The following is a 22,511-nucleotide window of genomic DNA, read 5'->3' on the forward strand; positions in this document are numbered from 1 at the left end:
CACCTGCCAGAATGGATGCACGCGCGACTTTCAGTTGGACTTAACCATTGCAGATGCCTTAAGCGTGCTATGTAAGAATCGTGATGATGCATCTGCCACCGGAACCATATGCTATTTTACACTTTTACTCCTTGATGAGCATATGTTTCTATTAGTGTTCTTCTCGCACATATTATAATGGGGCAACTGATCATATTATTGGTTCTAGCAGGTCTAAAAATAATAGCATATCTCTGACGATAAAGTAGAAGGCAATGTTAGAAGTAGTGGGAATGTTGCAAATTCGGGAGAACCACATGCCAACATAAATATTCACAACGACTTGGAGAAACAACAATTTTGGTGTTCAAAACTGCAGGTGTTCACATTATAAACAAGGCGATGAAGCATGAGAAGAGTGCCAAGACAACATGGGTGGTGGTAGAGTCAAATTCTATCCATGGGTGGATCGGAATTAGCTTTAGCTTTATATTCTTGCAATGCGTGAGGGGAAAATGAGTGATGAAGACAATGAATCTTAATGTTTTTGTAATAATATGTAGCGTTTTTTCTATACATGGAAATTTTACATGCATTGTGTTTCTATGTGTGGCGAGTAAACGAACTTCAGGCGGCGCCGTAGCAACGCACATGGACATGGTAGCCGGGGGGGGGAAGAAGCAAAATAAACATGTTTATAAAGAAAACTCATGATGTAGTTGATGCATTTTATCTACGAGTTTATAAAAAAAACATGGTTCATCTTTCAACTTTGGAAATTACCAGATAGCATGTTTTCTTCCTGTTGAGCGATAGTAAAAACAAAAATTGTGAGATACAATGCACGGGCATTTAACTATAGAAGTTAAATCTTAATACTTTTGGAAAGTTTGTGATTTACTAAACCTAAATGTGCACGTGTATTACCTGGACATGTGGTCTTCAGTGACCGTAGCAACGCACGGGCATTCAACTAGTAAGCTTTATTTGTAAGTTTCCATTGCTGATGAATCGGTTTATGAAAGATCAGTGTCTAAATTGACATGGATCATGCACACGGGTACGAGGAGAGCGACACACCAGATGACAGTGATACCACTCTGGTGACCAAGGGAAACTCAGTGGCGTTAGGGCATGAGCAATGGAGGCAGCTGTCCAACTAGGCTTGGATAAAACTTTTGACATATGCATGCCATGTTATGGTCCCATTAATATGTCTTTCTCTCAAAAGCTGATTTGGTTTTTCTCTTTCTCTCTCACATTTTCCACTTTATGGCTGAAGAGGTTGCCTCCTGATGAAGAGGCTGCCTCCTCATCCGAACCTACTTTGGACCACCCGAACCTAGTTAAACGTGTGAGGCAACACCCCTAGGGCTATGCATTGGGCATGCCCTTATTTAGCACCGGCGCACAGCTATCCAGGCATGGCGGCGATAAGCCTAGCGGCTATAGGCCTTTCCCTGGTAGTGTTCTGTGGAGGCGTCGGGCCGTCTACTCCAGAACTCGCGGCCCCTCCCAAGACCATAGTTGCATTGCCAAACAGTTGTCCACTCATGCGGCTATCGCTAGTTAAGATACGAGCAGCTTGCTAAAGGCCTATACTACAACCGTGATGATAAATTTACCCTGGGCAACATTGCAAGCGTCTTTCTGCTTGTTGGATGGATTCTTCTGAATAGGAGGCACGTGATCCGCTGGAAACAAGCACCGATTTTTAATTCTTCTTGGGTAGGGAGTGATGTCACTCATGCCAAGCAATATAGCCGATTTAAACCTTCCTATCTTAGGATTAGTTATCTTTCGTTATTTTCATGTAATATTAGTTATCTAGAATCAGGAGTCTTAGTTGATTTACGTTTCTATCTCTAGTTGGTTGGCTCGTGTATATTTTTCTGATAAAGGTCGCATTATTACTCAAAAGTTTTAAACATTACACCCGACCTATGTAAAGCAGGAATGAACACATTTGCAAGGCATCACTAGCCACCACCAATTGACAGGCTCAACCAACGTCCATGGTGAAGGGGCTCCACAAACAATGCCTCCTATAAGAGGACCGACACCTGAGAACTCACATATCGTCGGCATCGATTGAGGATGCCACATGGTTTTCACCTGAAGCTCACCCATCCTGAAGCAACATCCGCTTGTCCGCCGAGCGTATGGTACACTCTGTTGTGCCATGGAAAAAGGTCATCCTTATATTGTTGTCTTGATCTATGTGAGAAATATATAATCTGCGATATATCGGTAATTAACATGAAAAACTAGTGTTTGGTGTTTCCTAACACTAATATAAAAAAATGAAACCGTGTCTAGGAGGAACTAGACACTTTTTGATATAGTAGAAGCGGGACTTGGCGTGACAGTTCCGAAATTCGTCCTGACAGGAATCAAACTCCGGTCATTGAGGTGCACCATCGATGTACATTGTAACGAACATAAACTAAGGAAAAATAAAATATGGATTTATTGCACCTTAGCACATGTGCTCTCCAAATTAAAATATGGGTCTATATAATTCACAACAATCTAAAAAACGAACTCTATTGTAGGATATCAGAATGAACTATATATCTCCAAAGTTTCATGAATTTGGTAGTTAGTGTATTCCAAAAAATAATACAGAGCAAAACAAATACTCCATTTTAGTTGCTTTAATTATTATTTTACATGCTAAAAAAGGCAAAAACACTCTGTACATATTATAAATTAATGAAATGGATGTTGCAGTATGCTTGTGTGACAGTATGTTATTCTTTTGCCCGCAAGTTGCGATCTTTTTTTCTTGCGAAACCTGCGAAATTTTGAACTGCTAGCTGGCTGGTTCCTATTTTTAATGACCACATGATAAATTAAACGTTGCAAAAACAACTCGACCTTTATCCAGCCGATCCAGACAATCTACCCAACATCTTGCACACAATGCACCGAACCAGCCAATGTGGAAGCAACCAGCTTCTGCGCTGATGTGACTTGAGTAGATATTCCAAGATTTAATGGTCAAGACAAACAACTAGTGGGCAAATGTTAAATAGATAACGTCAGAGACTCTGCGTCACCGATGTGTACGTGCTCAGTGTCAAGAAAACCTTGCTGTTGGTTAGTAACGGACGGCCGGGATGAGGCGTACCCCTTCGATGTAATCCGACGGCTGTAATTTAAATTCCCTTTTTGAAACCTGTGCGTGTTTGAATTCGAATCCTGGAACAATCGCGGCTCCCCGAGGACTCTATATAACCTGGGAGAGAGGGTGGATGGGTGGCGCGATAATGAAAACTCTTATTATGTCTTCCTTGTTATCTCTGTTCTTCCTTTATTATTAGCTAGTTATTACAGCAATTTATCAGTTCTCCCCTTATTTTCCGCATCCCTGTTTGAATCTCCACCCCGATTCCCATCGGGATCCTGACAATTGGTATCAGTCGCTTTTTTCCCCCGAGCGCTTGATCCTTCTATCTCCTGGCACGCAGATCTGGAGTGACGCCGCATAGATCTGCCAGATCGTGGGAAATTTCGCTCCGCGGAAGAGATCCTCTTACTCATGACGCATCGGAGAACCAGATCTCAAGAGAGGATGGCGGCGGCGGTCGAAGAAGCAGAGTTGCTGGCCGCAGCTCAACGCCAAGCCGAGGAAGAAGCTGAGATCCAGGGTCGCCTACCTCGTGAAGTCCTCAACCTGTCCAGACGCTTCGACCAACAGCAGCTGTCCATCGACACGTTGCAAGGTAACCTCTCCAAGCTCTCGGATATGGTAGCTCAGATTGCTATTGCGGTGAATGCTCATCCTTCCCCACCCACCTCCACCCCCATAGATCCACAACAACCAAATTTTTCTACACCTCCACCACCTCCACCGAATCTGAGTCCTATCATGGAGGGATCTACACCAAATTCCTCTGTGCAACCACCACCGGCACCAAACGCCCAGCCACACCCACCAAATCCTACACCTTTTTCCCAACCCGATCTGCACAAGGCAACAACTTCATCTTCCACACCCATTCAGACCAAACAAACTACTTCCCCACAATCACACCCACACCTATACAACCAACAGAATTCCACAGGATACAATTGCCCACCATACAATGTTTACAGCCCACCTCAGTACCCACCCAATAGCTACTATCCTCCTCCACAACAGCAACACCCATATCAACCTCCTCATCAAGGATACTATCACTACCCCCCACAAACAACACCATACACACCCCCTTATAACCACTATCCCATACATCATACTCCCTACTACTACCCACCACCTCCTACAACCAATACACCTACATACCAGCCACATACACCACACACCAACCCACAGCAACACCTGCAGCAAAACACCAACCAGGAACCTTATATTCGGACTCCTAGTGTGGAAATTCCCTTATTCTTTGGAGACAATGCTAAGAATTGGATTGATGAGTGCGAGGGCATCTTCACCTTAGCTGGTATCAGTAATGAAAGCAAAGTCAAGTGGGCTCATGCACACATCAGAGGCAAAGCAAAGACCTGGCTGACTGGCAGCAATATCAATATATATCTGCTCAATTGGCACCAATTCTGTGATCTCTTGTGTGAAAGATTCCCTGCAGCAGGTGAACATGAATCCATGGAGCAGTTTCAGCACTTGAAACAATCCACCTCAGTCAATCTTTATATTGACAGCTTTGAAGAATACATGATCAATATGCAGAGAGATCACTCCTATTTGACTGACAATTTCTTCTTGCTAAGATTCATCAGTGGACTGAAGGAAACTATCAAGCATGTGGTTAAGAGCCACAATCCCTCCACATTGAAGTCAGCTTACTGGCATGCAAGGCAACAAGAAATGGCATACCTGGCCACTACCAAGAAAATATCAGCTCCCCAGCAAAATCTGAGAATTCCAACACTTGCAGTTCCCAGACCTGCAGCTATCCAGAGAGACAACAAACCAAAACCATTTGTGGAAAAGACTAAGGATAGAGGGAAATGCTGGTACTGTCCTGAGCAATGGAATTATGGACATAAGTGCAACAACATGAAGAGTATTGTCCATGCAATACAACTCCAAGGACACAGTGAAGAGGATGAAGTGCTGTCACCTACTGATACTTATCATGATGCTGAGTGTACACCTCTGGAGCCCATACAAGTGACTACAGAAGATAGTGAGGCAGAGCACATTCCACCACAACCAGCAGACAAACTTATGCAAGTGTCTGCTGAAGCAATACATGGTATTCCTGGTGCTAACACCTTGTCAGTAACTGTAACCATTGGAGGACAGCAAGCAGTAGCTCTCATTGATACTGGCAGCACCAACACATTTTTGGATACTGATTTTGCAAAGAAGGCTAACATGAAGACCCAACACACAACTGCCCATACTGTGATAGTAGCAGGAGGAGGTGAACTGATTTCAGATGGACACATTCCTGGCTGTAACTTCATGATCAACAAAGTGCCATTTACCTATGATTTCAAAATTTTGCCTCTCAAGGGTTATGATATGGTATTGGGAGCAAATTGGTTAGCAAGTCATAATCCAAATTACTTCGATTGGGAAAAAAGAAGAATAGCTATCACAGTAGAAGGCAAATGGTGCAACCTCAAGGACAGAGCTGCTCCTTTGAGCAAGAAAACAATTTCAGCCAAAGCATGCTGCAAATTATTGAACAATGGAGCCCAAGCTTACCTCATCAGACTGCCAGCACCTGGCAAACAGGAGGACAACAATTCACAAACTCCTACAGTTGTACTAGTCCAAGTAGCAGATATTGTGGACAGATACAAGGATTTATTTGCTGAACCCTCTGGTCTACCTCCACATAGATCTTGTGATCACTCCATTCCCATTAAGGATGGATCCACTCCTCCTAATGTGAGACCATACAGAATGCCACACAAGCAGAAAAACATTGTGGAAGAACTGGTGAAAAACATGCTGAAAAACTCTGAAATAAGACCAAGCAGCAGTCCATATTCATCCCCGGCTATCCTAGTAAGGAAAAAGGACAAGACTTGGCACCTTTGTGTCGACTACAGACAACTCAACTCACTCACTATCAAAAATAAATATCCAATTCCTGTGATTGAAGACTTACTGGACGAATTGCAAGGTGCAACAATATTCTCCAAGTTAGATCTTCGCTCTGGTTATCACCAAATTAGAATGCAGGAAAATGACATTGCAAAAATTGCATTCTCAACACACATGGGTCATTATGAGTACTTGGTTATGCCTTTTGGCCTTACCAATGCCCCTGCTACATTTCAGCAACTGATGAACAATATCTTCTCTGCACACCTCAGAAAATTTGTTTTGGTGTTCTTTGATGATATCCTAATATACAGCAAAAGTCTAGCTGAGCACAGAACTCACTTGCAGCAAGTGTTACAGATTCTGAGAGTACACCAACTGAAGGCCAAGCTTTCAAAGTGCAGCTTCGCAGTAGACTCTGTTGATTATTTGGGACATGTTATCAATGGGCAGGGGGTAGCAACTGACCCCTCCAAGATCTCAGAAATTACCAATTGGAATCCTCCACAAAACATCAAGCAATTGAGGCAGTTCCTTGGTCTCACTGGTTATTACAGAAGATTTGTCAAAGGTTATGCTTCCATCTGCAAGCCTCTCCATGAAGCACTGAAAAAGGATTCTTTTATATGGACAGAATCTCAGCAATCAGCTTTCTCACAACTCAAAACAGTGATGTCCACACCACCTGTCTTGAGACTACCAAATTTTTCCCTGCCATTCCAACTAGAAACTGATGCTTCGGGTACAGGCCTGGGGGCAGTACTTATGCAGCAGGGCCAACCCATTGCTTTCTATAGCAAAGCTATTGGTGTGAAAGCAGCAGCTCTCTCCATTTATGAAAAGGAAGCCTTAGCAATTTTGGAGGCACTAAGGAAATGGAGGCACTACTTACTTGGTAACAAGCTTGTCATCAGGACTGATCAAAAAAGCTTAAAATACCTCTCTAGCCAGAGGCTACTGGAAGGCATTCAACACAAGCTAATGCTTAAATTGCTGGAATTTGACTTCCTGATTGAATACAAGAAAGGCTCAGAGAATTCAGTGGCAGATGCACTATCCAGGAAACATTCTGATCTTGAGATTGACTCATGCCAGGCCATTTCCACTGTTGTGCCTACATGGCTTACTGAAGTCATTATGAGCTATGAACAAGACCAGAAATGTATGCAACTATTACAAGAGCTGACTCTGAAAGAAGACTCCCACCCCAACTACAAGCTCACTTCTGGTATAATCAGATACAAAAACAGGATAGTCATTGGAGCAAGTACTGACTTGAAGGAGAAAATTTTCCAGACATTCCACTCCTCTGCACTTGGTGGCCATTCTGGAAACAGAGTCACTCACCATAGAATCAAGCAAATATTTTTCTGGCCTCAAATGAAGCAGTTCATTGCTGAAAAGATTGCACACTGCCCTGTTTGTCAGATTTCCAAGACAGAGAGGATACATTACCCTGGGTTGCTTGATCCACTCAACATTCCCAAGCTTAAATGGTCAGAAATTAGCATGGATTTCATAGAGGGCCTGCCTACATCCAAAGACAAGAATGTCATTCTTGTAGTAGTGGACAGACTCACTAAGTATGCACACTTCCTCACATTGGCACATCCATTCACAGCACAGACTGTTGCTAACCTATTCTTGGATAACATTGTGAAATTACATGGCCCCCCTCAGGTCATAGTCAGTGATAGAGATAAAATCTTCACCTCCAAGCTCTGGCAAGAAATGTTGTCTGCTTACAAGGTGGATCTACATTACAGCACAGCATATCACCCAGAATCTGATGGACAAACAGAGAGGGTAAATCAATGTCTGGAGCAATATCTCAGATGTATGGCTTTCAAGGAACCCAAGAAATGGGCAGAATGGCTACCTGCTGCTGAATGGTGGTATAATTCATCTTATCACACATCTCTCAAATCTACACCATTCGAAGCCTTGTATGGTTATGCCCCTCCACCAATACATGGGATTTCCATTCCATGTGATGTGACACCTGAAGTGGAAGTGACATTGCAAGAGAAAGACAGAATCATGAAATCTTTGCAACAGAACTTACTGCAAGCACAAAACAGAATGAAAAAGTATGCTGACCTCAAACGCACAGAGAGAACCTTCGAGATTGGTGACATGGTCTATCTCAAGATGCAACCTTATCGAGAAACTGCATTGGGATTGAGGAATTCACTCAAGCTCTCATCAAAATATTATGGCCCTTTCAGAGTACTCCAGAAAGTTGGGAAGCAAGCATACAAGCTACAGCTGCCAGAGGGAACACTAATCCATGATGTATTCCATGTGAATCAGTTGAAGAAACACATCGGTCCCAAGGCAGTTCCCAATCCCACCTTGCCTCTGGTAACACCTGATGGGAAGATCAAAATTGCTCCACTTGCAGTTTTACAGTATCGTCAAGTTCCCAGAAGTGCAGGCGACTATGATATTCCGGTTCCACAGTGGTTGATTCATTGGGAAAACTTGTCACCGGAGGAAGCAACCTGGGAGGACGCCAAATTCATCCAAGCAACCTTCCCAACATTCCAGCCTTGAAGTCTGGAGTTCGTCGCGGGAGTATTGTCAAGAACCTTGCTGTTGGTTAGTAACGGACGGCCGGGATGAGGCGTACCCCTTCGATGTAATCCGACGGCTGTAATTTAAATTCCCTTTTTGAAACCTGTGCGTGTTTGAATTCGAATCCTGGAACAATCGCGGCTCCCCGGGGACTCTATATAACCTGGGAGAGAGGGTGGATGGGCGGCGCGATAATGAAAACTCTTATTATGTCTTCCTTGTTATCTCTGTTCTTCCTTTATTATTAGCTAGTTATTACAGCAATTTATCAGTTCTCCCCTTATTTTCCGCATCCCTGTTTGAATCTCCACCCCAATTCCCATCGGGATCCTGACACTCAGCTCTGTTTCCTTGAAAAGGAGTCGAGAGGTCAGTGTGGAGACCAAGTAGCCATCACCTTCTTATGGTCCACTCCAAAATCTAGAAATAAACTGCTTAAAGAAAAGTGCCTTATCGGCATCACTAGATAGACATTCTTCACAAGCAGGCACGTGTTTCGCCTTCTTCAAAATTCAGATTCAAAAGCCAATTTTTTGCAAAATCTTATGCGCGTCCAAAGAGACCAAATAATACACATACAGCTCTTTACCTGATACTCCTAACTACTAGAGTGCTAGTTACACCGCCAATGCAACTATGAACCCTAGCAAATGAAATCAAATGTACACTTCCGCAAAAACTGACTGCACCGACACCATTCTCAACAAATCTGCGGCACAAGAAGCCGCCATGGACCGATCGACCGGCCACGATAATCATATCAACGGCCTTCGTAGAGGGCAGAGCTCATGATCTGAGACGAGCCACGCGCCGAGTCGGGGGCCCTCGGCGCCGAGCTTGACTGCCCGCTGACGTCAGAGCTCATGTAGCTGGTGTCGCCGCCACCCTTGATCTGCCACTCCGTGATGTAGCTGGGCTTGGTCACCACGTCAGGGGCCTCGACGTCGCCCGTCAGCATCGCCACCACCCTCGACATGGGCGGGCGCTGGTGGGGCGAGCCCTGGGTGCAGACGAGTGCCACTTTGATGGCCCGGAGCACCTCCTCGCTGTTGAACTCCTCGAGCCTCGGGTCGAGCATGTCCAGAGGGCGGTTGTCCTCGTAAAGTTCCCAGACCTGAAAGCATCGATCATGTTTTATTCTGGGAAATGACCTTTAAACCAAAAACAAAAAGATCACTAGAGCCTAGAGTTCCTCCTGGCGCTTACCCATTCAAATATATAAACCTTGTCTTCGTCCTTAGTGTAATAATTAGGCCTTCCAGCTAAAGTCTCCAACACCACAACGCCAAACGCAAACACATCAACCTTCTCTGTCATATGGCCTCTCATGGCATACTCAGGTGCGAGATAACCACTTGACAAATGAGAGGAAAATCGTCGTTAGCAATACCTATAGAAAACAAACGTAAAGATTAGCAAGATGGAAATGCACTTACAATGTGCCAGCAACTTTCGTGCTGACATGTGTCTCCTGATCATCATAAAGTTTTGCAAGCCCAAAATCGGAGATCTTAGGATTGAGATTGGCATCAAGTAAGATATTGCTGGCCTTTATGTCCCTGTGCACAACACGTATGGCAGATTCTTCATGAAGATAAGCCAGACCTCTTGCAACGCCTAAGCATATCTCAAAACGTGTTGGCCAGTCTAAGTGTGCACTCCCCTTTCCTGCAAATGTAGGTTTAAGTTTTTAGTTGTCTATACTAAGCCTGAATTTGTAGATATGCAGCTGCGTCAATCAACAGAATTTGTACCAAACAGAGCACGGTCCAGGCTTCCATTCTCCAAGTACTCATAAACCAGCAATGGCTTATTGCCCTCAAGGCAGCAACCATACAGCTTCACGAGATTACGATGTTGCACTCGAGATATAGTTTCTATTTCCGTCGCGAATTCTTTTTTCCCCTGACGAGATGCTTCAGACAGCTGCTTCACTGCCACAAACCTACCATCAGTTAACTTTCCCTGCAAAAAGATGACACTTTTCAGCAATGGAAGTTTCAGGTAACAAACTATCACTATTCACTCTAAAGACAATGAAATAGATCCCCGCTTCATTTTAGAAATTTTATGGACATGTACATGCAGAACAAATAATACAAAAATACAACCCGTATAAACAGGTTTGTCTTTTAAAGTTCTATAATGTTTACTTATACTACTAGCTTACCGGAAGCTCCTTCCAGAAATTTTTTTTTTAAGGAAATTCAAGACTATAAGTACAGAATGAACTGACCTTATAGACCGACCCATATCCTCCTTGACCAAGAAGGTTATTAGAACTGAAATTTTCAGTAGCTGACCTCAGTTCACTATAACTGAGGACATTAGGTCTTCCCACAATACTGTACAACTCTGCAAGACATCACAAAAGATATAAAAAACTTACTTCGACTACTCCTTTCCTCAGTTAGAATACAAATTGATCCTAGTATATCCCATACCTTCTTGCTCCAGTGATAGTTTTCGCCTTTTCTGTATCCAAAAAATGATTCCGGCAAGTGCTGCCAATCCTAAAACTGCCACACCAACTACAACTCCCACAATCACACCTGTTTTACTACCTTTCTTCTTTGCCGCAGCACTACGTACTGTAGGGGTGAAATCTGACAGAAAGTTCACTTGTTAGAAATATGATGTCAACAGAGTCAATATATTTCAAGTGAGGTTGAATTAAAGGTTCTACTATCTGTATAGTATCAACCCTCATTTTATATTAATGCTCTAGTATTTTCGTTTGCTTTTATTTGCAACTGCTCAGGATAGCATCAGCATGGACTGGTAGTCAGAATTAAAATCATTAATTATTTCAAGTTAAGGGGAGTACTTGGCGTTGCACTCAAAGCTGATATTGCAGGCCCGTAGTATCCTTGATCAGGAATGCAGCAAGTGCCCTTTCCAGCCCAGAAGAGATGAATCTCAAGAAAGTTCTTGGTAACAGGAACAGTGTACTGCTTCCTAACTGCAGTGTAAGATTTCCCTCCTGCCGCCTTCTTTATGTCAAAGTTCTGCTCCTTACGCTCACCCTATACAAACAAGAAGAACGAAAATATGACTGGCTGATAAGCTAACAGTACTGCTTATCGCTTACCAGTGAGAACCTACCTGGACATATATATCGAAAACCCTTCTACCTCGGCTCTTCCAAGATTGAGTGTCTGGGAAGTCAAACTCTGCAAATTGAAGTGTAACTGTATAGTTTCCATTCTCAAGTCCAATACCAAAGTATCTTAAAGACGACGGCGACATCCTTGCATTCCGGAACAGTTCTGTATCTAGTGTATTCTGAAACTGCTGCGAACTGTAGATTATATAACTTCCATTTGATGCATCCATGAACCTTCCAACATTGCTAACACCCCATGTTGGTGCTCCTGTAACATAATATGACGCAGGTCCAAGACTGGCATCATCAGGTTCATACAAAGAACCATCTGAGCCTGATATGGATCGAACACTACCAGAGTCCACAGCAAAGGAAGAAGCTGCAAGCAAGTTAAATTATTTAATAGTTCTATTAGTTTTTGCAGGCTTACAGTTCCTCAAGTAGGCATATGCTTAAAATTGCAAACGCAGAAGCCTCACACTGTGGAGAACCAAGAAAACATGGTGTATCACGCTGAAGGCACGTCCACCCCGTAGGTAAGACACTGCAAATGTAATAGACTGACATTTTGAACACAAAATACAAGCTGAGAGAACTTACTAGCTATCTATTCGGGTCTTGAGAAGATATTATTAAAGTATGGACAAACCTGTTGCTGGAACTGTCCGCAGTGAAATTGTTGCTCACCAGATTCCTAAGAGAATGAATAATAAGCAACAATTAGAATGCACTGTTCATACTTCACAGCATATTTAGGGTTTATTTGATATAGCTTAAATAAGACAACTTTAGTGAGGCTTAAATAACTGGCTCGATTAGTGCCAGGCTGTAAGATTAATGTCTAACTTCCCAAACAATAGGCATCCTACACAATTTTATAAACGCTTAAGACAGATGCACAAAAACAGACTTTCATATTTATCAAATATGATTCTTACTTATTTCATGTGTACACTATAAGCCTAATAAGCCTTACTTGGGCGGATTGGTTCAGCCAGTAATGGGAGTTTCGTAACTTGGAACTTACAACTGTGAATTTCTAGCCCAAGAAGGAACGCTTCCTGATAGCTGATTGTAAGAAAAATCTCTACATAATAAGAATATGAAAGCACCATTAGAAATTAAATAAACATCTCCATGCTTTTATTATGTAAATACTGTAAATAAAACTGAACCACATTGCATACAAATTTTTAAGTGAAGATCCTATTGAGCTTGGAAGGCTTCCTGAAAGGCTATTGTTCCCAAGAAATCTAGTCACAACAAAATTTATAAAGATTAGCGAGAAGAATGATGAAAGTTTTCCTTCCACAGAAATATGCTTTGCAGTCAAGAGAGTCCATACAAGAAGTTGAGTGAGCTCAGGTTAAACAAAGTTTGTGGTACTTGGCCTGTGATATTGTTGAAACTCAAGTCCCTGTAAAAAAGAAAGACGGGAAAGATGTCATACACCAATATGCAATCCATAGCAATGCACTTACGTATCTTGCACAAATGGCACTTGGCTGTCGAAATAAAATGCTTACAATAAACTTAATTTCGTGAAGTTCGAAAAGTCTATTGATACAAGCCTATCAGATATCCTACAGTTCCTCAAAACCCTGCAAAAAGAACATAATACAAGTTTTAGGATAACAAGTCGATGAATTACAACAAATTGGAACTGTAATTTGAGCCAATAACTGAATAACAAGTAATGCATACAGGGTGGTCAAAGATGTCATATTAGTGATGAATGCCAGTGAAGAAGAACTTCCATTTACTATATCACCGATTCGTCTGCACAACAGAAGTATATTATTAAATTTTATCTGCTGCAACCTTGACATTTAAGAATGATACTTGGCTCTTATCACTGGTAATAGGAACTTACAAGCTTGTCAACTGGCCAAGATTGGAAAGAGTAGCTGGAAGCGGACCTTGAAAAGAATTGCCTTGAAACCTCCTACAATTCCATAGCTCAAGTTAGTCATTGAAAGAATCCCCTTCTCGATGGATGGAGCAACCTAGTAGTAAAAGAGGAGAGAGATCTATCCTTCCGACATCAAAAGAAAGCGAATCTATGCAGCTAGAACCTAGAAGTACAACTTATTATAGAAGAAAATACAGGGTATTTCTAGTGATTCAATACTTACTGATACATCACTCTATCTGAAACTAGCAGCCATAAGTTTGGATAGTGGGGGAAGGAGGATGCAATGTTTTGTAAGATGCCACATACAGAGATCAGCGTGGTCAATAAAGGCTCTAGGACCAAAAATGATATCTCTGGGACAAAAGCAGTTATTTATTTTAACTGAATCTCCAACTTCCACACCTACTTATGTTTTGCACAATCTAAAGCTTAGCTTGTATATGTTCCTCAAAAAAAAAAAAAAAAAAAAAAGCTTAGCTTGCAAATAACTACAGAAAACTGCACAGGTATCTTTCAAAGCTCCTTGCAAAAAATATTCACTGAAACGTGTAAACAACATATCCCATATTATTTGCAGCAATTTAATTTTTTAGAGAATTACTATGACTGAGATCAGAAGCAATCTTACAGGTCTGTTAAATTAGTCCAGCTCCCAATATAATCAGGTATTAGCCCAGTAAAATCATTATCTGACGCCCACCTAAACATAGAGGAGAAAAGTACATAAGATTGAATGGTGTGGAACATTATAATGTCAACAACACGTTGAGTATAGACATACAGTGTTTTCATATTCGTGAGCCTGGAAAGCGAGGATGGTAGTGGACCAGTAAGGCCAGCACTGTCAATGTACCTGTTATTGATTGAGAAGTAGAGAAACAATACAAATTAGACGTGCAACTGACTAGTCCATGCGAAAAGACAACTAGCTTGGCAGAAGAAAAACTGATTCTCGAGAATTCAGTAAATACATACAGTTGCTCAAGTTTTGGCAGGTTTCCCAGTTCCGAAGGAAGCGAGCCGCTAAAGTTGTTTGAGCTAATGCTCCTGTAAATACACCAAAAACTTGAGGTTAAACATGTATGTTGTAAAAAAAACATGAAGCCTATCAGAATAGTTACCATTGAAAAAGAATTTAACTCTAAATTTGTAGTTACAAAAAATCCTTACAGTGATACAAGATTTGTAAGGTTCCCGAGCTCCTTTGGTACAGGTCCAGATAGCGCGTTGATGCCAAGAGACCTTATTTGTCCAAAGAGAGAAAGCGTGAGATTAAATGCAAAGAATTCGAAAGTAATATGTGTTCATCTCATCTCACGAAATCATGATTAGAGTTGTGAATCTCACATGTACTGCATAGCAGTCAAACCCCCGATGAGCGATGATAAAGGTCCTGTTAAGTAATTTTGCCCCAAATCCCTGAAACAACATCGAATCAGATACAATACAATGATAAATCGGGACTTGGTGCAGGAGAGTGGAACAGAGTTTCGGTTTCGAGCCCATACAGATTGGTGAGGGCAGTGAGGTTCCACAGCTCTTCCGGTATCGGTCCGATGGCGTCCAAGGCGTATATTTTCCTGCATGACAAGTGTCTCGTCGTCAGATGTGGCATTCCGTCGAACACCCTATGGGCGCGGAGGGGAGAGCGAGTACACTGGCGGCACTTACAGCCTTGTGATGCGGCAGACGGAGGTGTTGCCGGTGCCGGTGCAGCGTTCGCACTTGATGGCCGGGTTGAAGGGCGGGTTGTTGTCGATGTTGGTGTTGTCCGTGGCGGCGCCGGTGCAGGGGTCGCCGCTGATGTTCCATGTCGACAACGCCTTCTTGCCGAGCTTGGCGAACACCGCGTTCAGCGCCGCCGCTGCGAGACAAGAGAGCCGGGTCAAAAACAGACGCCCACCCAACCGTCCGATGGGGATCCGACGGACGAAAAGCACTAGAAGAAAAACCGCCAAATGAAACCGGACATGGTTTCTGACTTTCTGCCCGGAGGAGCAAATGTCAAAACAGAGACGTCGACGTGCGTCGATGGCTGGATTGACCTTCCGACGGAGACATCCGGAACACGCTGGTTTGTTGGAACGGCAAGATCATGCGTTCATACTCTTGCAGATCATGGGGAATTGGGATCGAGCCGAGGAGGGAGACGATGGAATGAAAATTCAGGAGAAACAAGCAGAGTAGCATGCATACAAAACAGAGAGCCTCTGCTGGCTTTTCATCAGCAGCAGTTGATCGGAGAAGATAGCAAAGCTGAGGCGAATCACTGGGTAATTGATCACGGGCAGCGAAAACTAGCTGCCGATGGTACATCAACGAACAGCTTGGCGAAACGAGCACTTGAGATTCAGGAAAGACGAAGTCGAGCATGCTCACCGTCGCCGGGATCGGTCCTCGCCGTCTGTTGAGCATGGGCAACCGCTGCAAGAAGCAGCAGCGAGAGCGCCGCTCCATGGAGGAACCGCCTCATCTCCCCTCCCTCCCTTGCTCAGTTGTTCTGTTTGTAACTCGGTCTTGCTCTAGCTTAGGATATCTCGGCCTCCTGTGTACTCGGAGAGGGGAGAGGGGTGTGGTGGGGTGAACGATGAGAGCGGGACAATAAGAAGAAACTTGGGAAAGGGACATGAGTATGGTGGGGCTCCCGGAGGCATGCTCACACGGCGACGACTACAATGGTCAATGATATTCCTAACATATACCCTTCTACATATTGTCAATGCTAAATATATCCTCCCTAAAATCAATTGTAAAAATATACAGGCTAAAGTGAAAAATGTGAACGTGTCATCCCGCCAAATGAGGTGGCGGGAAGTACATCCCACCACTCGGAGTGGTTGAAGAAAGTTTCTTCTTTCGGTTTTGCTAATTCTCATTAAACTCAGATTTACCATAGAGCTCAGCAAAATCTGCAGTCGTTGAAATCGCGCCAAGATTCGTGTACCGTCTTCTACCTTGCACACACCGAGCGGGAGGAGGGCAGAGGGAGGGGCAGGGAAACGTCCACCGAGGCGAAGTTGTGATGGCGTAGGCGAGGATGGACATTAGGGTTTAGAGTGCGGGTCCAGGGTGTCGGTGCCAGAGAAGAAGGGGTGAGGCTTAGAGGGATGGTGGACCGGTGGAGGGGGTAGCTTAGGGCGGGCGGCGAGGTGCGCGGCAGCGCGACAGCCACAGGCAGGGGTGGATGGCGGTTCGACCGATGGTGGTTGCGGGGGAAGCCAAAGGTGGAGAAGAATGTTACTGAGAGTTGTAACTCTCACTTAATTGAGCCCTAGATATACCCTTTTTCTTTTGTTTGAGAGATGAGTGACGATGAGATGAGCTAGTGCGGCCAACGTATAGACACTTCCGACCATTGAGGATGGCGAAAAGATCCATCCCACCACCCTCTATGGCCGGAAGTGTCATGTGTCACTTTTTCCACTTTCCGCCAAATATTTAAACAATCAATTTCAGAGGGGCCATATTTAACATTAAAAATATGAAGAGGGGTATAGTTGTAAAAATATGAATCATTTTTTTTAAAAAAAAGTCGATGGTCGATTGATTCATGTAGCAAGCCAGGTGCAGCCACCCTAGTACAATGTTAAGACCCAACTTGATTTTTCATTCCCACAACCACAAGTGGAGCAACTAGATTAAGGGCCACTTGATTAGCTAGTTGATCCACCACGTGTGGCTCACGTTATAAAATGACTATAGCTTCGGGATGTTGGATTGGAATTGGATGGTAGCCGCCGTCACCGGTCCCACATGCCCCGACGCGACCGTTGCAAACATGATGGGGAGGAAGGAAGCTTGCCAAGCTGCACCGACGTACAGCTTTGACAATTCGCCTAGCACGCCGCGGAAGAAGAATATTATCCTTGCTTATATATCCTCGTAGCGAAATTGCTTTCCCTGCGCGTGCGTGTCTATGACGAGTTCTTCGTTAGACATGGAAAGGAACTTGGTTGACTCCTTCTCGCGGTTAGCTGAGACAGACTGGTGCTGCCATAATATGGACGGATGCCAGACTGCCGACATTTCAAACTTACATCCGTACGCTTGAAAGAATGGTTTAGAGAAACTTGTACGGACGGACTGTTTCATGTTTGACCACCCACAAAAGAATATCGGTTTTGCTAATTCTAAGTAAACTGAGATTTAGGTTAGAGCTCAGTAGAATCTGCAGCCGTTGAATCATATCAAAATTTGTGCGTCGTCTTCTACCTTGAGCACGTCGAGCGGGAGGAGGGACGGGGCGGGGAACGTCCGCCGAGCCGGAGCGGGTGACGGTGTGGCTGGCCGCGTCGGAGACAGCGATGGCGAGGATGGATCTTACGATTTAGGGTGCGGGGTGTGGTGTGTCGGCGCTAGAGAAGAAGATGACGGGGCTTAGAGGGATGGTCGGGGCGGCAGTGGACCGGCGGAGGGGGAAGCTTGGGGCAGGGCGGGGCGGCAACGTGCGCGGCAGCGCGCCGACCGCGCGCAGGGTGGACGGCGGTCCGGCCGACGGTGGTTACGGGGGAGGCCGGATGTGGAGAAGAAGGCCGATCTACTGAGACACTAGTAGAATACAAGGCCGTCGTCCAGCACCCCTGGGAGCTTTAGTTCCGGTTTAAAAACGAACCGAGATTAATGGGGGGCATTGGTCTCGGTTCAACCTAGAAAGCCTTTACTCCCGGTTCGTTTGGAACCTTTAGTCCCGGTTGGTATTACGAACCGGGACTAAAGGGGTGGCGGCGGGCTGCCTCCGGGGCAAAAGACTTTAGTTCCGATTGGTATTACCAACCGGGACTAAAGGTCTACCACCTTTAGTCCCGGTTCGCTTTACCAACCGGGATTAACCTTTAGTCCTGGTTCGCTTTACCAACCGGGACTAATGGATTTCTAGGGTTTTTGGCTCCCCACGCAAAATTCAAAAATAAAATCTTTTGAGATTCGTGTATGTTATGCAACCTACTATCACCGAAAATTAATAAATTTGAGTTTCAACTTTTTTTGCAAAAAAAGTTTAGAAAAAAGGTAAAACAGCATTAACTTTTGTGTATGACTTCGGAAAAAAAAGTATAATATATCAAAATGATCGTGAGAGAAAGTTACATCCGAATCCACCAGGATTTACCCGGTTAGCCAATTTTTAGATTCTCAAAATTCCAAAGGAAAATATGAAAGTAGGAAGATTTTAATTTTTGCCAGAAATTCAGTATTTTATATTTTTAAACTTGAAATTAATAATTGCATCTGCATAAAGATTACTATTACTTAACCATAGTTAACCAATTTTTAGATTTTCAAATTTTCAGGTTTTAGGTTTGGCAAAAAAAATATTAAAAGAATTAAAATTTAATTTTTAAATTATAATACTATATTTGAAAGGTTAATATTTATTTATTTATTCAAGTTATTGTTACATTATTACTTTTGAATTTCATTATTGCAGTATCTGGGAGTGGTGTTTTGAAACATGGGTGCATATGGTCCCTATATTTTGAAATGCATCTTACACATGTTTTAAATTTCAAAAAAATTGAAACAAAAAATCCTCACGTACATCTTTACCTGCTACACGCTCACAAAGTTGTTTCATAAAAAAATCGACTTATCATGTGACGTGTGTAAAAAAGAAAAAATTTAGTGCTAAAAATAATGCTTTTCACAAGATAAACTTTCTCCTTTTTACATAGATCACAAAAAAATTGGTTTTTCGTGAAACTTGACAAACATTCATATAATATGGAGATGTACATGTAACAAATTTTGTTCAAATTTTTTGACATTTTAAAATATGATTTTTTGGTAGAGGGAGCATACGCACCCGGGAGCCGAATTGAATTTCCGTTACTTTACGGTTGAATAAATCACAAAATAAAAAAGGCCTAAAGTTAAAGATTTATCAATGGGTAATGTTGCTCCAATACCCAACCAAAGAGCTACTGCAGTACCAATTAAAAAAACGGTCGTAGCTACTGGGCGGCGAAAGGGATTTTGGAATTTATTGACATTCTCTAGAAAGGGTACTGTCAATAAGCCTGTTGGCACAGAAACCATTAATTTTGTTTATTAAAATAATTCTTTAGACTTATCCTGGCTCATTAATTTTTTTTCTTTTACTTTTTCCTGTGCGTGCGTGTCTTGGACGAGTTCTTGTTTAGACATGAATGATCTTGGCTGACTTCTTTTCGTGGTTAATAACTGAGACAGACGGGTGCTTGCATGACATGGATGGCGCCTTGACGATGCAAGACAGCCGACATTTCAGACGTGTGATGGACTGTTTCAGGTTTTGCCAGAGAAACCACGCGCAAAAATAAGCAACGGATAGAGGATAGCGCCGTGGAGGTAGTGGAGGCATGGGGCTTGCTCGAACTCATCCACGGTTTACTCGTTTTATAGTTATAAGAGATTACCACCTTTTAGAGGTTATATGACATGCTTCATTCGATCAAATCTTGTGTTAAATAATTTGGTTTTGCTACTAATTATTAGTTCGCCGAGAATTGAACTATGACTTTGTAGGTTACCGGCCGTTAGATTTGCATCGTGATTCGTGCTACGTGAGTAACTTAGATTTTTTTGAGTTACGAATGGGTTATAACTGAAACAAAAATAGATTACATAAAAAATATGTTATCACTAAGAATTTTTACTTGCAAGTGAGATTTTCTCAATTGCATGATTTGTTTTACTTACAAGTGGATTACAACTGAGAAATATTGATACGGTAAATAAAGGTTCACTTAATCTAAAATGATAAGATAAAATTAATCATGGCATGACATCACTTGAGAACTAAACCGATTATAATACTAATTAGCTTTAAAGAATAATAGTGTTTCAGCGCCGCTGCTCGGAGAGAAATAACCGAGTCAAAAAGATGAAAAGACCGATGACATCCAACGGCCTAGAAACAACAGGAGCTCGCCAGCGATATCAGTTCTTATGTGAGGAGGGCCAAAAGTTTTTTTTAGACGGAAGGCTCGAAATGAGTCCGGCTTTGAATTAACGAACCCAACAACTGGCTAGAAGTTACACCAAGAGTTACAATACACACGCGCAAAGCGCACAACCCAAACCACAATAAAAGACAACACAGAAAAGCAAGCTGAAACGCCATTGATCTATGAAGAGCTTGAGGAACCAAAGGAGGGAGGGTCTTGCGGCGACGCCTCCAAGAAGGTGAATGGCACAAGAATGTGTCATCGTCGTCGGCAGAGAAGGACCTGCAAACTTTTCACCCAGACCCGAGAACCACCACCCATGGAGCTCGGGCTAGGTCCGGACCAAACACACAACATCATCCCCTAGCATTGGGATAGGCACACCGGCAAGAGCTACGACCAGACGCCGACCTAGCAAAGCCCCCCAAGGCGCTAGGAAGGAAATCAGCTACCGCAACAAACCGTGTAAAACAAGCCAGGCCAACGTTGCAGGAGGGCTGAGACACCAGCGAGAGGACACACGGTGCTCCACAAGACACTACCAAAGAAGCTACACGAAGTGAGGCCTCCAAGAGGAGCAGATTGACGCGGAGGGATGGAATCCATCATTTCGAACAGGAGGGCCATCATCGGGACGCCTTCAACAAGGGAACGACACCTGCAGGTGACGCCGTCGCCGGCACAGGCCAGAGCCATGCGCTTCTTTCGCCGAGGTCCGAACCTATATAGAAATTCCGGACGCCGTCGCGAGGACATAGAGCGAACAAGGCGAAGATCACCGCCGCGCCTCCAACCTAAGTCACACTATGAGCTAACCCAAACTCGACTCATCCGCAGGAAACACGTGCTGGCTGGTAGAGGTTTCGGCCAGACCCAGATCTAGACGTCCAAGACCCAAGATTGGCGGCACCACGATGTCCACCATCCCCAGCGCGCGAACACACCTGCACAAGCACGACCAAATTGGTCGGAGGGAGAACAGACCGCAGCCACCGGAGTAGCTCCAGTACTGAGCCGGCCCAAGAACCTCGTCCCAGATAGCTAGCAAGGACGTCGCCCCAGCGACTCCAGAACGGCGGGATGTCACCCCAATGATGCCCCACCGCCGGAAGCTCAACCGAGCTCCGACAAGCCCGAGCGGGCAGATCGCCAAAACCAGCGCCGCCGGTCTAGTCCGAGCACGACACCAGCCGCGACGGATGGTGGTCGAGGAGGTCTCTGCGTGCAGCACACCAACAGAGAACAACCCAAGACGATCGGGCCCACCAGGCCCAGATCTAGGCCCGCGGGCCCAGATCGGCCGCCGCCACCAGGGGACGCAGGAGCTCCGGCTGACGAGGCGGAGGGCACCACCGCCGCGACCGCTCGACTCGCCGCCAGCCACGGCGGGATCTTCGCTGGCCTGGGCCGGAGCCGGCGCCCTCCAACGCCGTCTGGTCAAGCCCGCCCCGTCGGGCCTCCCAAGCGCACGGGAGCGAAGGAAACCACCGCCGCCAGCACCGCGGGGGAAGGAGGGAGGAGGGGGGAGTAGGGATGGCAACGGGGACCGTTTACCCGAAACCCGACGGGGTTTTCCTCTATTAGGGGCCGGGTGTGGTATCTAACTTATCCCCATGGGGGTATTAACGGCAAGACATGCTCCCCGATGGAGAAAGCGGGGCGGGGGGTGTTCTAGCAGTCCCATACCCGAACCCCGCGGAGCCCCGCACGTATCGGTAATATCCCACAAATTTAGCTTGTCCTGCTTAATTTCAGCTAACACGTATTTACGCACGTCACTAATGCTTGCTTACCTTCTGGTAATCACGTGATTCGGTGGTGTCATCGTGTGAACTATGTGAGTCAAACATAAGTACTCGTTATGTCTTATGTGTGTCAGTGTGTGGTTGTGTGACTCTGCAGTCTGCACGTATTAAGTTATTTTTGAGCTTGAATTGCTGAGATATTTTCATGATTTGTCTACTATTTGTGATGGGGGTGGGGAAC

At 44.2% G+C, this 22,511-nt stretch overlaps 1 protein-coding gene across 1 annotated transcript; it reads right to left on the minus strand.

Moving 5' to 3' along the window:
* Nucleotides 1-9,054: 9,054 nt before the first annotated feature.
* LOC124678971 (probable LRR receptor-like serine/threonine-protein kinase At1g56130) lies at nucleotides 9,055-16,178 on the minus strand. Its single transcript, XM_047214810.1, has 24 exons — nucleotides 15,982-16,178; nucleotides 15,274-15,466; nucleotides 15,111-15,182; nucleotides 14,950-15,021; nucleotides 14,773-14,844; nucleotides 14,578-14,649; nucleotides 14,384-14,455; nucleotides 14,231-14,302; nucleotides 13,561-13,632; nucleotides 13,392-13,466; nucleotides 13,214-13,288; nucleotides 13,033-13,104; nucleotides 12,875-12,940; nucleotides 12,715-12,774; nucleotides 12,337-12,381; nucleotides 12,167-12,231; nucleotides 11,687-12,066; nucleotides 11,409-11,607; nucleotides 11,026-11,187; nucleotides 10,818-10,936; nucleotides 10,336-10,546; nucleotides 10,018-10,249; nucleotides 9,788-9,935; nucleotides 9,055-9,695 (listed from the first exon to the last, which is right to left on the minus strand). Exons 1-24 carry the CDS (start codon nucleotides 16,073-16,075, stop codon nucleotides 9,342-9,344), a joined length of 3,054 nt encoding a protein of 1,017 aa, XP_047070766.1. The 5' UTR covers nucleotides 16,076-16,178; the 3' UTR covers nucleotides 9,055-9,341.
* Between the last annotated feature and the right edge of the window lie 6,333 nt (nucleotides 16,179-22,511).

This window comes from Lolium rigidum, chromosome 7 (genome assembly GCF_022539505.1).
Source record: "Lolium rigidum isolate FL_2022 chromosome 7, APGP_CSIRO_Lrig_0.1, whole genome shotgun sequence".
Lineage (NCBI taxonomy): Eukaryota > Viridiplantae > Streptophyta > Magnoliopsida > Poales > Poaceae > Lolium > Lolium rigidum.

Coding starts and splice junctions, on each gene's coding strand:
- LOC124678971 (XM_047214810.1), bottom strand. CDS start 16,075: ATGAGGCGGTTCCTCCATGGAGCGGCGCTCTCGCTGCTGCTTCTTGCA. Junction 14,303..14,383: donor CTCACGAATATGAAAACACT/GTATGTCTATAC, acceptor CTCTATGTTTAG/GTGGGCGTCAGATAATGATT. Junction 9,696..9,787: donor AGGTTTATATATTTGAATGG/GTAAGCGCCAGG, acceptor CGATGCTTTCAG/GTCTGGGAACTTTACGAGGA.